General features: G+C 42.4%; 1 protein-coding gene across 3 annotated transcripts in view; it reads right to left on the bottom strand.

The window, feature by feature from the left end:
• elmo1 (engulfment and cell motility 1 (ced-12 homolog, C. elegans)) overlaps positions 1-16,393 on the bottom strand; it is a 100,414-nt gene that overhangs the window by 47,241 nt on the left and 36,780 nt on the right. For 2 of the 3 annotated variants that reach the window (XM_031729285.2, XM_031729284.2), the window contains exons 2-13: positions 15,421-15,572; positions 9,445-9,485; positions 9,188-9,260; positions 9,043-9,093; positions 8,760-8,929; positions 5,413-5,448; positions 3,611-3,710; positions 2,951-3,102; positions 2,754-2,832; positions 1,514-1,564; positions 983-1,105; positions 323-451 (exon numbers count right to left, since the gene is read on the bottom strand). In XM_031729285.2, coding sequence (XP_031585145.1) covers positions 323-451; positions 983-1,105; positions 1,514-1,564; positions 2,754-2,832; positions 2,951-3,102; positions 3,611-3,710; positions 5,413-5,448; positions 8,760-8,929; positions 9,043-9,093; positions 9,188-9,260; positions 9,445-9,485; positions 15,421-15,498 — 1,083 coding nt within the window. In that variant the 5' untranslated portion in view covers positions 15,499-15,572. The remainder of the gene's footprint in view (positions 1-322; positions 452-982; positions 1,106-1,513; positions 1,565-2,753; positions 2,833-2,950; positions 3,103-3,610; positions 3,711-5,412; positions 5,449-8,759; positions 8,930-9,042; positions 9,094-9,187; positions 9,261-9,444; positions 9,486-15,420; positions 15,573-16,393) is intronic. The other variant, XM_031729286.2, reaches the window with a different exon arrangement.

The raw sequence follows: 16,393 nt of genomic DNA, 5'->3' as shown, positions 1-16,393 counted from the left end.
CTGATGAGTTTATAGTCACGGGTTAATACGACATGATAACCTTTAGGGCACGACTATCCTGTGTAAGTGTGGAACATCCTCAGTTTCTCAGTCAGAGCTCCGCTTCACTTGTCATATGTGGTTTCCAAAGACCACAGGAGCCAAAATCATCAACTTTAGGAAGTTTGCAAACCAGTGGGTGACATCATGTCAGCTTTGTTCATCTTTGATATACAGCCTGTTATTGCACTAGCTGTGATATGTTTAAAAGAAGCTTTTTTTTTTACCAGGAGGATAACATCAGAGAGGAAGCGGATTAACGAAGCCCTCTAAAAACACTTACAATAAAGCCAAGCTTTTTGTAGTCGCGGGTGTACATCGACTTGCGTTTCTCAATGCTGCCGCTGTTGTTGGGCTCCAACTCTACGTCGAAGGCGATTCTCCGAAGCTCAAAGATGATGTCTCTCTGAGCCTGCACACACAGAGAGGAATGTTAAAGCGCTGCTCACAAATCCGTCAGTCTTTTCTTCCATTTACCACTTTACAGTCTTAAAATCTTTCACCCTCATTCTCCATCGTCTGGGGTCTCGCAGCGCCCTAGGCAAGCTAGACAATAGCCAATTCCCCGATTTAAATATTGAGCCAAAAATTATTATTATTTTGGATGATTCCAGCCCAAACTACCCACGAGCCACTGAACGAAAGATTAATGATTGTAAAAATGGGGGAAAAGGTGCAAACACACATGGTAACAGAGTATATACGGTAAAAACAGAGTTTGCACAATTCCAACGAACATGAAAGTTAGTTTATAATCCATCCAGTCGTTACAGTGTTTTCTATTCAGGGATGCTTTTAACGTATTAGCAGTCTGTTTGGGATCTTTGTTGAGCTGAGAAATGAAGCCGCTGCAGATGATATGCAAATCTGATGGTAATCTACCTCCCTCCCTCCCTCATCACACCCACCACCACCCGTTTTGATGGACTGTCCCAGTCCACACCTGGTCCTGAGGATCCATCTTGGTCATCATGCGGTCCTCGAGCAGGTTGAAGTTGAGAACCTGCAGCACGTACAGCTGATGTGCCATCTCATCATTAATGGGCGTGTTGCTCCGGATCACGTTCTGCATGGCGTAGAGGACAAATGGGAAAAGTAAAGGAGAGGCGAAAGGTTTTAGGGTCAGAAAGGCGAGAAGTGGATTTTGCCAGAAGACGACAAGATATGACAAAGAGGAATAAGAGGATTTGGACGTGAATGACGAGGATTAGAAGGCAGAAGGCAGATGAAGGAAAAGGGGAAGGAGAATGAGATTTCACACAGGAGAGAGATGATGAAGAGACAAAAGGGAACAGGTGTGGAAAAAGTATCCACAAGAGATAACGGCCAAGGGGGTGAAACAGAGAAAGATGTGGCAGGTGTCATTTTTGTTACAGATATCAAGAAGAGAAGAGGTTGAAACGCGAACAGCAACAGAGAGAGACAAAGACAGAGGAAGACACTGGAGGGGTAAAGAGGAGAAGGGTAGACTTACACTGAGAATGATGGAGCGCAGCTGTTTCTGGGCAAGAATATGGGCCATCTCCTAAAGGGGGAGAAAGAACAGTGGGGAGGAACAGGGAAGAGCGGGGGAGAGAGTGAGACACAACGCCATATCAAGACAAAGCGTCTTAGGGTTGTCCATGCTATGATGAGGAAATTAAGGCGGGTAAAAATGAAAAATAAATAAATAAATTAATTAATTAAAAAAGTAAGAAAGCCATCCGAAAAAAAGGAACTTAAGAAGGGATACTAAATGCACTAACTGTTGTCTTCTACAGTGCAAACTACAAAGGGTGCTAATCAAGGGTGCACTTACTGTCAGGGGACAATTTAGGATGTCCACAATGTGCTCATCATACTACCATATCGTGTGCAGTGAAGAAACAAAGTCAGAGACAGAGAGACAGAGAGGGTGAGTGAGTGAGTGAATGTGGAGGAGAAAAAAAAAAGTGTGAGAGGAGGTTAAAAAAAACCATTTTCTGTCAGCCGAGCAGCCTGTGGCGAGAGGGGAGAAAGGGGGGTGGGGGGCAACAGAGTCAGCAGAACGGTGACAGACTGGGGGTTTGTAATAATAGGTCTACTGATGGTCGAGTCCTTAACGCACGCACACAGACACACAAAACACTCTCTGACCTTAGAGGAAAAGCCAAAGAAAGAGAGTAGCCAGCATGTCACATCTTCTACATCACGCTGAAATAAACTATCACGATTAGTGTTAGTTTGTGGTCCCATAGCTTGTTTGTCTCCTAAACAGAGTCTTAAAAACACATCTTCTCTGTGTTAAATGGATAATAAATGCAACAGCCACACACAGTCTGTTTTCAGCACTGCGGCGAAGCTCGTTTCAGCCTAGCGTGCCTTCGACTTTGTGTGCCGCGCTGTGGGTTAGCATCATTCATTATTAATGTCAGAGCGCATCTCTGGACTCTATGGTGCTGGGGCAAGGGATCATGTGATGAGCTACAGGGCAACGCGTGACATTGGTGAGAGAGCGTGTGTGTGTGGGAAAGACCGGAGAGATGGGAGCATGGCATCACTTCTTTACACTCAGGTTTTATTTATTGCACTACAATGCAGATGTTTTATAGTTTCTCATACAAATACACACCCACACACAAAGACACACAGTTAGACACTGTTAGAGTTGAAAAATGCTGATGACTGCAACATGAAATGATGTACGATACAGTATATGCAGTGTATTTGTGTGTGTGTGTGCACCGCAGCCTCACCTGTCTCTTCTCCTCAGGAGCTTTGAGGAATAAAGCATTGATGACAGCTATAGTGTAGGTCTGAATGTCTTGATCAGTCCTGTGATTAAAACACAGTCCAAATAGGAGGTTAAAAGGATTTATCACTATGAAGCTTTCAGAAACCAGCAAGCTCGATTAATGTTAAAAAAGAAGAATTTACGGCTTCGTTCACGTACCCCTGGAGATGCGGGATAAGCTGTCCAATGGTGATCTCTTGTGCCACCTTGTGGTAAAGATCCTGACTGTTGAGCACCATGGACTCCAGGATCGCCAGGGAGCGCTGCAGCACCGCCGTGTCCATGGCCGTCTTGTTCACGAAGCTGGCAATCTGAAAAAAAGAGCAAAGCGTTTAGAGGATCTGTTGCAGACAATTGCAATTTTTGATTCAAAAATAAGGCAATTGGATCCTGAAAAAATAGGATGGAAAAAAATTAGCAAGATTTCATAACTTTTAAAAGTTTAAATTAGGTATAAACTCTGAAAACATGTTTTACAAAAACACATTTTATAGAGGCCACAAAGGTTAAAAAAAACCCCATAGAAACACTTTGAGATGAGGGAAAAAATTAAACACACATCTTGTAATGTACACAAGCAATTTTTCTTTTTAGAGTATTTTTGCCTTTAATGTTTATGTCCTGAAAATAGGCTCATTGCCAAACAATTTTATAGACATTCAGCTTCATGACACTATCATAGGACAAGCTTCATTGCAGAGGCTGTAAATGTCATGACGTAAATGTTCGATCAAAACTTTATTCAGCGAATAACAACAGCACTTTGAATGCCGTTAATAAATCAGGGCTGCCTTTAATGAGACGTTTTCTTGGTCTGACCTTCTTGATGAATGCCACAGAGAAAGTGTCCCAGGAGACGATGCCGTGGTCCATCAGCTCCACAAAGGCCGTCAAAGTGAAGGACAGCAGGTCTCCAAAACTAAAGGGTAGGACACACAGAGACACACACAAACCATAGGACGCTTCTCTCTAGCAGATGGCTTGGAGCAGTGTATAATCTGCAAAGCCCTGATGGCTTGGAAGGCAACAAGGGGCGAGCGGTAGGCAGAAACAGAGAAAATGGTGCATGTGAAAATAAATTCAATGCCGCAACCAGACTGGCTGAAGAAAGACAGAAGACAGGCGGAGGGGGAGAGAAGAATAAATGGGGACAGAGGCTTGAGATGCAGCGCAGACAAACTGGCCTTCGAGAAACAGCAGGAGCCATCAGAAAATCAGCAGGAGCCGGGCAGCACAGGGCGGCGTTCAATCAGGACCAGAAAGCTATGTTATAGAGTGAAGTCATGCAGTTACACAAATATCAAGAGAAATCAATCAGCTCTGCAAGAGTCACAGGGGGGCCAAAGCAAGGACCACATTAAATAGCCTCCACTTCATATTTCTGCTGCATGAACTTAATGAAAAAAATCGCAAATGATGAAATATAGAAGCTTTTACTTGGTCATAAATCACAGCAGTAGGAGTTTCTGGAGTTACATTACCTTTCTACTTAACTTTTACATGAGTTTTGGGATTTCTGGCCTTTTATTAGTTTCACCAGTAGCTTTTACAGTACTGACCTCTACTGCTTACAGCTGGCATTGCTCAGGCAAATACTCTGACCTGGCCTACACGTGGTTCTCATTGTTTATCTTACACTGATTTACTGTTAGGTGCTTTAGTAGATGCAACATGAAAATATAGCAAACACCTATGGGGCTATAGTCGAATACAATAAATGTTTGACTAAAAAATGTTGGCATCTTTCCTGAAACTTTTTATCGAGAAGAAAAAAAAAAGATTAATTTTTAAGTTTGTTTACAAAAGTGAAGATCGGCGTTTTAAAGACAACAGAGTGGCATCCACCGTCAAATCAGCAAACCAAAAACCAAATGATAAGAAATGATTTCAGGACATGGGTCAGTACTGCTGCATGGTAGATGATTAGTAACAGTCATTAGTAACCCACAGCTGAAGAATGAAGAGGCCTTTGCAGATGGTACTGGGCATTTTGATGTAGTTACTGTAACTAGTAAATGCTTAATGAAATCGAGGAACACTGAAATTTGAGGATAGATTATTTAAGATAAAGAAAGAGAAGAAAATCTTATTTGACAGATGGATGATGATCCTAATGTGTGATGTCTTCATGTGTGATGTGCTATTGGCTAATAATGTAAAAGGAAAAAAGTAGCTGAAGTCTACTAGTGAGTGCAGAGACAATCCCCCTCACCCTGAGCACTATTTAGGAAAGAAGACCAAGATTTAATTCAATGTAAGCACCGACTAAAACTAATAAATTAGCTCCACTGAACCCCCAAATGGCCATAGCAACATCTGATCTGGTTTTTATAGATTTCTCATGGCATTACATTTTTAGAAATAAATCATGGCCTTCCAACAGTCTGAGGCAAAGACTTAAGAAGATCATTTTGCCCAAAACCACATGCAAAAAAAAAAAAAAAAAATTAAGTGCAAAATTGATTTCAAAACAGAAGCCTGTAAATGGCTGTGTTAAACACATAATTATAGTAATTCCCCATAAGGCTTTGGGGCCAGAGTCTTCATCATGCAGACTCAGGCAGCAGGTTAGGAAGAGCACAGAGTCAATGACGTTACCCGGGGGAATGGGAGGGGCTTACCATGGCTTCATAATCTTTTGCAGTTTCTGATAGCGCCTGTAAAGAGAAACTTAGGTGTCACAGGTGGGAAACACACAACAAAACCTTAAAGTCTCAGCAGGGAGCAACACAAATCACAATCTTTTCACAATAAACATCCCTCAAAGAGACCCGACTCTAAGGAGGTCCACTCTCATACACAGAAAAAGAATTCCTTACTGTGCAAATGTAAAACAAGTCTCAATGTAAACAACTTTAATACACCGACTCGAAATAAACACTTTGGATCGCTAAGGCGCTCAAAGCATGCCAAGCAGAAACGGCTGACAAAGCGGCTTGCTGCAGACCTAATGTGCCACAGCGAGCATAACGAAACGGAGTTTTGCACATTTCAGAAAGCAGAGACCACCTTGTAAATATGTGACAGGTGCAGTGGGAGAAATGCCTTACGCTAAACAAGCAAAAGGAAGCAACATCTGCAGAGAGTTAACTTTCCCTCAATAGATTCGAGATGACAGGTGCACTCATGAAGTTCAGCGATACTACCCATATGTGCAAAAATCATCTAATATGAGGCTGTCTCCATGTGCACCTCTGTATTGCTTCAGAGATCTGGGAGTCTGCTTCCGGCCACATGCATCTGGGCTCTGGGATTTCAGCATGGATCTCAAACTTTTTGTGTCCAACTGATTCAACCTTTATGTCGCGGATCATCACTGCTAGGAAGATCCAGGTCTCACACTAGACTAGCTGAATAGCTCAAAGACATTTGATAAGCATGCACCGAGACAGGAGGGCAAACATGGGTATGGAGTGAATTTACCATGAATGCATCTCCCAGGGTCAGACTGTTAATTTGGAGAAATCTGATAGAACAGGATTGGTCAGAACGGGACTTCCTGGGAGCGATCTACAAACAGCAGCAGCCCTGGAAACGAGGGCCAGGTCCAGAAAGAGACAACCTTCATGGGATTTAAACAAGGGATGTTTTTTTTTGCTCTTAATGGGTGGAGTTGCAGAACTTCTTAATTTCACCTGCTAAAACAAACAAGAAACTGTTTTAACAGTGGGGTTTGATTTCAGTATCAGTGTTCCTTTCCCTCTATAAATCCAGTTTTCAAAGGGATGACACCGCTAATAAGGTACAATTCAATGGAATAATGTTTACAAAGGGTTTTGTGAATTTAACAGGCAAAACTATGCTGGGAGCTAACAGGACAAAAATAGAAAAGAACATGAATGACACTCATGAATACCAAGGTGGCAGCATATGTTAAACCTGGTCAAAGAAGACCGAAGTTCATAGTAAGGCTAGCGGTGTTAATCAGTTTGAAGTTGCACTGTACATTCTGAACATGTGTCAAATCACAGTATGAGTTGCTCCATGTTTTTGTCAGTAGAGGGCAATGTCTGCCTTAAACTTGTGGAGCTCAGCTGGGCAGCTGATCTACACATGAATATTGTGCAGCATCTTTGGCAGAAGCATCAGATCACAGAACTGCTCTGCCCTCAAGAGTCTCGAGCACAGAGCCTCTTGAATAATTACAGTTCACCAAGTTGGTTGGCAGGCACACTAATGAGCGTGTGTGTGTGTGAGAGTGTGTGTGTTAGCCTCTGATACCTATCTGCATGCCTGTTTCATAAGCTCCTTCTGTTGAGATGGAAATGCAGCAGAACGACTCACCCTGCTCTCCTTTTCTTACACGCGCCGCTCAAACTCTCCAGCCCTGAATATGATTTGATGGGAATTTAGATGAAAAACATATTTAATCAAAGGGCCAGGAGCAACAGGAGGAACCTCGGTGCTGCTGTGACAGCTCCTTGCATTAAGATCAAATATTTGCTAATTTGAACATCATATTCAAAAAGGAGAAGAGGCCTCATTGATTTCCTGTCAAGCTGTACCCACAAACACTAGATCACTGAGTGGTTTCTGCAAAGAAAAAGCCATTACATGTCTAACCAGAATTTGAACCTTCATTTGAAAGCAATCATTAGTGTGACAGGACACACCTGCACCAAAAAACTGCAGTTCTTACTTTGGGTTTTCACTGCGCTTCTGCCGGGACACGTTGAATGCCGTGCGTTTATAAGCGCGCATTAGGTGCAAAACAACTCTTCAATCTATCGTTTCTCTCCCTGGAAAAAAAGAAGGGCTGGATAATGGGAATTGCACGAAGCAGAAAACGAGCACGTCTCGCACGGCTGGCCGCTCCTGCCCTCCCTGCCAGTTTGCACCGTCTATCTACTTCTGTGTGATTGTGTGCACGTTTTGCACTCATACTGTAATTCAACTCTTGGCTCTGGCGAGCTCTTTGCACTCCCCACAGCACGCCACTGGCACAAACCCCATCTCCCTCGCCCACCCACTCCCCTCCCCTGGCATCACGGCTGAGAAGTTTCACCTCAGCGAAAAAAGTCCTCGCTTTAACCTTCAGTTGAGACGGTCTCCAGGGCACTACGCCTGCCCTCCACCCCCCACCTCAACACACACTGTGAGTTTTTGGATGTGCTGAACATGCAGAAGGCAGAGTATTTCCTCTCAGCTGTGTGCAATATCACTATCATGGTCAACAAAGATGAACAGGAGCTGCTGGGCACTGTGTGAACCTGTTCTTCTCTTTGCAGCACAGGGTAGCATTGTTGAACCCGAGGCAAAACTTATGCACAAGGTTAGGGTTATCATTCAGCGCAAATGTACGACTGATTATTCCATGCAGTGTATATACTGATATTTGCTACATGACCTAATAATAACAGCACATCCGCACAGCCCTGCAGCACGCTGAAATAAAAGCATTGCACATCAAAGGCATCTTCACAAAGATGGCGATGACACGAGACACCAGTAAAATAAATCCAGCTTAACAGAGTGAACTGAGGAATGTCAGTGAATGAGGAGGCCAGTCAGCTGCTGTAAACGCTTTGAACTTAACCGGTCAGACTGCACAGTGCAACTCCAAAGACCCCCTTTTATTCTCACTGAAATCAAAGGTTCCACCCGAATACCGTCCAAACCCGCAGCCCTATTAAACCACGCCGGGTTCCTGTTACAAATTTGTGGTTTGTTACATCAGGCCTGTGAGAAATAATGTCAGCGATATGTGAAATTAAATATGGTAAGATTTGAATTAGGTATCCTGTTGAACTGGACTCTGTGTTTGCTGGTTTTGATGGATCACATTGTTGAGTCAAAGTCTAATATTGCCACATAAATCCAAAATCCAGAGTAAAACATTGGAAGTATGTACTCTTCCCTGTTTCCTATAACACACACACACGCACAAACAAAAAAGATGCTGCAGGGGAAAACGGTGCAAACAAGGCAAATCCAAACAGCAAAAGAAACAGTCAGACTTCTCACTTACTCAGTCCCACTTTCCACCATCTGAGTGAGCAGCGAGATACCATCGAGGTTGATGAACTCCTGGGCGAAGGTGATATCCCGGGACGCGTTAGCCAGGTCCTTAAGAGCCTCCAGCTTGGCGTCCATGCTTGATGACTGGATCCGTTCATGAAGCTGCACTGCCGTCTGGTACTGGAGGGCAAAAGGGAAAAGGAAAGAGGGAAAAAAAACAGGATATGTCCCAGATTGTGAACGCTTTCATACGTATTCACAGAATTTGCTTTTTCAAATGGCAAAACACTTACAGGTGAGGTGGTCAAACGAAGGATCGAGCCGTTCTTAATGTCACTGCGATTCTGTGGAGGATTACAAAGACACAAGCAGAAGTTAGTGTGCACTTCAGGCCTTTATATCTTTCTCTTGGATACAGCAGCTTGCAGATGAGCAAACCTTTTCTGTGATGTAGAAATTTGTTGCGTCAGCAATCTGCAGAGCAAAGTTTTCAGGGTTCCCTAGGGACCACCTAAAAGACATTGGATGGAGACAAAATACACTGTGTAATTGGTTTAAAAGTGCATAAAAAACAGCAAATAGGATTCAAGTATGGGGGTAGAGAAGGCGGGTTTCTATTGGACGGTTAAATTCAAATCCGAAAGACATGAACTAGTGCATACATTTAAAAAAAAGAAAAGCAAATGAAGACTTACCCCTCGCACACTTCTTTAATGATGGCTGAGAGAGGCTTTTTCTGGGAATAAAAAAAAAGGCAAAACTACATTTAGTTCACAGTCCAGTACTGAGTTCCTAAAACAACAGGCAATTCAGAGTGGGCTGCAATTATTTTATATTGCGGGACTGGCACAATGAGAGGCTGTTCTTCAGGAGCCTGTATTTATCCAACTGCTGATGTGGGATCATCGACCACGGCTGCTGCACCGCTTCATTCATTATTACTGATTCAGTGTTTCTACAGCGGTGCAGAGTACAGCTTTTCAAGAACCACATTTACAATTTCACAGCTAAAAAATTTAATGAAGATTCAATGAAATATACAGAAACCCCTCAGTGCCTCAGGAAGCCTTAAACAAGATACTATCTAAAGTGAAACAAGTTTCTTAATCTAGATCTGGGGACATCTAATAACAGCCTTAGTATACTAGCAGTGAAAGATTTAGCGTCATGTTGAGGCCAACCTTCCCCCCCGAGGGGCAAATGCTACACTAAAACTTTGATGTTTTATGATGTTTTTATTACAACATGCTGACGTCAGGCTGCTTTCACAACAACACGCTGATGTCTGACCTTTGACCTATGGTCTTGAAGCATTAGATACTAAAATGGAGTATTTTATTATCTTTAACCATATTATTGGATTAAAACTGGCTGTAAAACTTGAGATTTTAAGATATATTCATGCAGTGTGTGATTTTGCGCAATTTTATGGTGTCATTGAAAAAATAAAAAGTGTGTTGTACAGCTCTCTCCATGCCCTTTCATATGATATATTACTCAGTATGGTTTCTTAACATTTTTTTCAATGTTAACTTTGACCTTGGGTGCTAGCTATAAAGTAGCCGAGCCAAATGCTCAGCTAACCTGTGTACTCTGGTGCTCCGGGGCCTAGTATATTGTTGTGAAGTTTGAGAACAGATAAACAAACTGAACCAATTAAACAATGTTTACTCATTACGTGGTCGGTGCAGCACCTTTTTTAAATGACTTTGATCAACCAAAGATAATAAAAGTACAGAAAAACGATATCAGGTTCTGAATCAGGATACTTCATTTTCAGCTGGGCCGATTCTTACCACTGTTTTCTTTCAATTCTTCCCCCCCAAACGCATGAAGATGGATTCGTTTGAGCATCTATATATCAAAATATACGAGCATCGCAGCTCATATGGCATTATTGCTTTTCGGGGGATTAGCCCAGGCAGTGAGAGAAGCTGCGGTGATGAAGACAGACAGACAAAAGATAACGATGGCAGGATGGTGGGCATATATGACAAGGAAAGAAAGGCAGAGTGGTGACAGAAAAAGAGGGTGGGCTGTTTGTGAACAAAAGGGAGAACGCGGAATAAACAAAAGTGGGAAAAAGAATGTGAAAAGAAAAAGTGTATACATAAAAGGAGTTTGAGTCTTTTTTTTCCTGCTCTCAGTGTACTTATAAAAACAATGCAGCTAATAACGAGGACAACAAACACAGATGGACACAGATAGATGAAAAATTAGGAGCATGCAAGATGTGTATGAGGAGGGAAGCAGAGATAAATAAAAGCAGCGTGTGCATGAGAAATGCTAATCAGTGTTAACTTAATATCTGCTTGCTTGCCACTGCCATCATCCTCAGGCTCTGTGGGAGATACAGTATGCTGCCAGGCTACATGCATAATCTATACACAAACACACGCAAGCACAAGCACTCATAAAAGTACTCGACGATACAACCGCGTTTCCAAAAGAGTTCAGCTATTTAAACCCCATATTTACCTTAACCCCCCCTTCACAAAAACAACATATTAAATGTTGCATCAAAGACATTTTTAATCATTTTTGGGAAAAATAAATGCTCTTAGAATTTAGTGCCAGTTACATGTTTCGACCAGAGGCATGTTTTCCACTGTGTTGCATCACTTCTTCTTTTAAAAAACACTCAGAAGGCATTTGGGAACTAAAAGGGACCGATGCTCTGAAAGTGAATATTTTCAGTGGTGATGCTGACAGACATGGATTGCAGTCCCTCTTTCATTACAGATCATGCTGCAATAACACAAGCAGAATGTGGTTTGGCATTTCAGGAATAAGCAAACCCTTCCTAGAAAATGCTGCTCCAAAACCTGCATATGTGCAACGTTTGCACGTCATCCAAGCCGCTGCGCACTAAGGAGCCACCATGGATGCTGGCTTGTTATTTTTCCCACGACAGCAACTGAAGCTCAGAGGATGGAGCATTCATGATTAAAAAAGAAAAACAAAAAACAAATCTGATTTTGATTACTTCCTTGCTTACAGAGATTTCTTCAGCCTCTCAGAATCATTAGGTTTTTGCAGATGATGCAACTTTAGGACTAAAAACTTCATTGTTAAATTGCTGAATTATTTGGCAGCTCTTGACAGAGTAGTAAAACCCTTCCCGTGTTAACTTCTCAGTGAATCATCCTCTCTGGCAAACTCTTTTTATACCCAGTCATGCTAATGTGAAACACAGAGATGCTTCCAGTGACCCTACTTTATATGTTGCTTATTATGTACCTATAAATACAAGCAGTTCTATCCAAGCTTTAAACTGACTCTGTTTTCCCATCTACCATTTCCCTGTCTAACCTCCCACTACATCTTCCTCTCCTTTACTATTACTTTCAACCCACATGAGCCACTTTGTTTTACTTACTGTAAGCCCAGTCAGGAGTACAGTTCAAGTGTAGCACCTGCTACATAACCGGAATTCACTTTGTACAAAGGTGAAAAGCAAAGCTGTGATCTATAAGATCCTGTACCACCCACTAGATTTCAGCTCCTGTTACTCCACACAATAGTTTATCTAAGGAGTTATTCTCCTTTAGCACATTTAGTGGTTATTCTTTTTTTCCCCCTCCGAGGTCATTTATATGCAATAAAGCATGACCCACTAGAACCTGCTAGCCATTTTTGCACATTCACTGAAGGCGTTTAGTCTTATTTCACTCAAGGAATCTGTTTAATATATCCCTCTGGACTTTTCTTCTGTTAACCACTGTGCTTAGATCCGAATGCGCACAAACACATGCCAAAATATAAATAAATCCCTTTATTTTTAGTTTGCTATCTTTTAACCACAGCAGTGACACAAATCTAAAACCAATTTTAGCACATTACCTAAAACTAAGCAATACACCTACTCCAACAGGCCGTTACTCTTAGAGTTTGTTTCCCTTCTTTTGTTTCTTGCTCCTTTTCTACCTGCAAACAGCTCCACCAGAAACCCCACCACCCAATCCTCCCCCAGTTTCTCTATTGCCTTTCTGATAAACAAAAAGCAATAAAACACTTAAAAACAATTGTCTAAACTTGTAGCGATTCCCCCGCATTCCTACATAAAGGTTGGACTTTTGTGCCTGAAGATGTTTGGAGAGATACAGAAATCACAGAGACGCACACCGAAGCAGATGTAGCCTAAACACACTCACGCGTGCACTGCAGAGGCGCATATACAAACAGACAGAAATAATAAAAATACACATATTTATCGGCATGCACATGGATACAGGCACATGCACGCACACACACACACACAGCAAATAAGCATGCACACGCATGAACAGTAACAACTATCCATGTTGCCACACAAACACACCCACGCACATTTTCACTTAAGCAGAATTTTACCTACGTAAACAAACAAAATTTACACATACAAGTTTTCAGGCATGTACACACACGCGCGCATACACACACACACACACACGCACACTTTCTCTGGGTATCAAAACAGCTCGAGCTGCAGAAGCCCACTCCCCGTCGCATGAGTCAGACAGCCATATGCTGCTGCAGGGCCTATTGTACAGAGGAGATGCAGAGGGAGGAGGAAGAGGTGGGGGTTGATGGTGGAGGACAAGAGAGGAAGAGGCACAGCGCGCGCAAGTTTCGCAGTCACAACAAAACACGGGGAGGAGGAGTGCGAGGGGGGAGCGAACAAGAGCGAAAGCAAAGAAGGACAAAGAGGAGGAAGGCAACACAGAGGTGGAACAAGAGGAAGATGACAGGGAGAGATAAAAGGAGGTGGAGGAGGAGGAGGAAGAGGAGGAGGAGGAGAGGTGGCTTAAAGAAGTAAAGACAGACCTAAGCAAAGCTAAAGGCAATCTACTCAGACTGGAACAGCGCTGCTGATAAGCGGGGCATTTAATACAAAAACCACATCCCCTAAATCTCTACTTAAGTGTTTAAAGCACCAGAAGCACATGTACTTCACAGTTCAATACTTCATTCACTAGTTCATCCATTGAGAATGGCAATTGTGACTCCGGTTACCACGGTGACTCATAGCTTTTACAATCATTAGCCCATCTATCTGTGAGTCACACAAACAACAAACAGGCCAATTTATAAAACTGTATGTGCAATCAAACAAAGTAACAGCAAACATGTCCCCCCACACGCACATGGGGTAGTCGCTGTTTGGGCTAATTATTTTATTAGCATCTAATCTAGCGCTGGATAGACCCCAACAATCTGCTGACATACGGCATGGCCATTATCTGTGGGCTCGTAATGGATGCGAGCTGCGTGCAGGCGAAAGCAGCTGCGACGCAAATCTACACAGAAGTGTAGTTTCAGTTTTAAAAAGCACGCACCAGTATTGTTAACTGTTGAGCATTAACATAGCGACTGCATTATGTAAATCCGTGGAATATATAGATATGCACTGATGGGGTTTCATAGCGCTTTAGCATTGCAGCTATTTAATGTTACAGTTTTAAAAAACCCCCAAGACAAACTATAAATACCCCCCTTGCAGTCGTGGAGCTCCACCAACCACTCAAGTTGCAGTTTAGGTCTATGTTTGTCCAGATGCATGCAACATATCAAGTGAAGACTTGAAAGAAATTTAATAGTGAAAACACCACAGATTGAAGAAAGAGGAAGACCACAGAGAAGATTCATGGATGTAGCAAAAAAGTTCATACAGAGGCTGGAAGAAGAGGACACTAGGGATAGGGTGAGATAGCGGAAGAGAGTGATGGTGAAAGGGAGAAACTGAAAGAAGGCGAGTTACAGTGTAATAATCGCCACAAACAGAACATTATGATGCTGAAGGTCTCGGGTAATGGCCAAAACTACATGACATCACAGTGATCCTTGACCACGACCATTACTTTAAGTGAACAGATGAAGCAAAACTCGCTCGAGGAGTTCCTCAGATATCACAGTCAAACGAACAGGAGGTCGCAGAGACCTCGACCTTTGACAGGCAAAGTTTTTCCTTTGATTCAACAGAGCTTTTGTCCAAACCTATTGAAGTTTCCCTGAAGGTGTTCAAGAGATATCACATAACGCCTCTGACCACAGCTGTGACCATTATGTTTTACATTTTAAAAAACAGCATCACTAAGATTCATTGATATTGTAATGTGACAGATGCATAAAGCTTTGACTGAGTTTATTTTTCATAGCAGACAAGAGTGAAAAGGTTGCACATCTAAATGTTTTGTACATTGTGTTGTGCTTTATACCAAATCTCACCTCCAATCATATGAATATTTTTTGCTCTGACAGTGAGCTAAACAGCCCAGGTATTTACCCACAAACATCCAAATTTTTTGTCACTTTTCTTAATGACAGAGCCGGCCTCTTTGCATTCAGTGAAATTTCTTTAAAGCTATGTCAAAGCTGTGACTAACTGTTAAACATCTTTAATTAAGCCCACTTCCTTGAGGCTAATTAGTATAATTGATGGGAACAACGCAAAAGCCGCACCAAGCCCTGATCACATCCGCCCAGCCGCTCCAGAGAGAGACACCTACAAACATCCAAGCGATTTCATTATATACACAGCAACGGATTACTGCGCAATAATGTGTTCATACAAAACATGCACTGTGATCGTCACAGACCCCAAACATTTTTTTACTGGTTGTGCTGGATTTAAAAGACAGTAATGTGTGCTTGTGAGATGACGGTGTCTTTTGTTGCACTGAGGCACATACCTGGTCTATCTCCATGAGCTTGGGGAATGCCCCCGGCCACTCAATGGCCACCTTGACAATATCTGCCGGCGGCGGCATGGCTCCCGGGGTGGGGGTGAGAGCCTCACTGCCTCACACCTCTGTCAGTACTACTGAAGATGGCTCATCCAAACCTGTAGGACAGAGTGAAGGGGAAGAAAAAGAAGCAGAAATGAGGCACATTAGTCACTGATGTTTGCTTGTGTTAGAGTTGTTGAAATTCAAAGACTATTTTAAGGTCAACAAGGACAGCGCTGAAAAACAAGACACGAGTGCAACACAGCGCTCTGGGGGTGGGGGGTGAGTGCAAGCAAATGAAACTCATCTTCAGGAGAAGCTAGTGAACTGCTAAAACCAATACGTTCACTTTCATATAGCATTTAAATTTTTAGAGGAAGTAAGTCAACTGACCTACTTACATCAATTTACTATAATTTGTGCACTCACAAGAAAGTAAACACTCTGGCTCTTTTTATTTCGTACCAAGAAATCTTCTCAGGTAAGGCTGGGCAACAACAGTGGGGGGTTTATCATCAGTACCAGTTTAAAAACCACAAATACACTGCATGCTGTTCATTAGCCCACAGCTAGGACAGGCTCTTCAGTTAAGAACTATGCTCTTCATGCTTATTCCTGCAAATACTGGTGCTGAAAGTCATACGTGAATGCAGTTAAACTTCTGACTATCGCTTATGCAAACTAAGGCAGGCAGACTTTTTATTTGTCCTCTGAGATCAATTTTTCCAGGGGTAGACTAATTTAAAGTTGGAGTGTGGTACATTTACATATAAATAACCATCCAATAAATTCGAGCCCTCGCCAAACAAGCTCATACAATGCTGATTAAGCCTATCAGAGCCACGTAAATCTCTCTGTATTTTGCAAAACTGGAGTTTTAAATGTGGTTACTGCAGTTACTTTCTGTACAAGAATTCAGAAGGACGTTAGAGCAACT

The sequence above is a fragment of the Oreochromis aureus genome, linkage group 22 (genome assembly GCF_013358895.1).
Source record: "Oreochromis aureus strain Israel breed Guangdong linkage group 22, ZZ_aureus, whole genome shotgun sequence".
Taxonomy (NCBI): Eukaryota; Metazoa; Chordata; class Actinopteri; order Cichliformes; family Cichlidae; genus Oreochromis; species Oreochromis aureus.
This window is presented reverse-complemented; position numbering and strand designations above follow the sequence as displayed.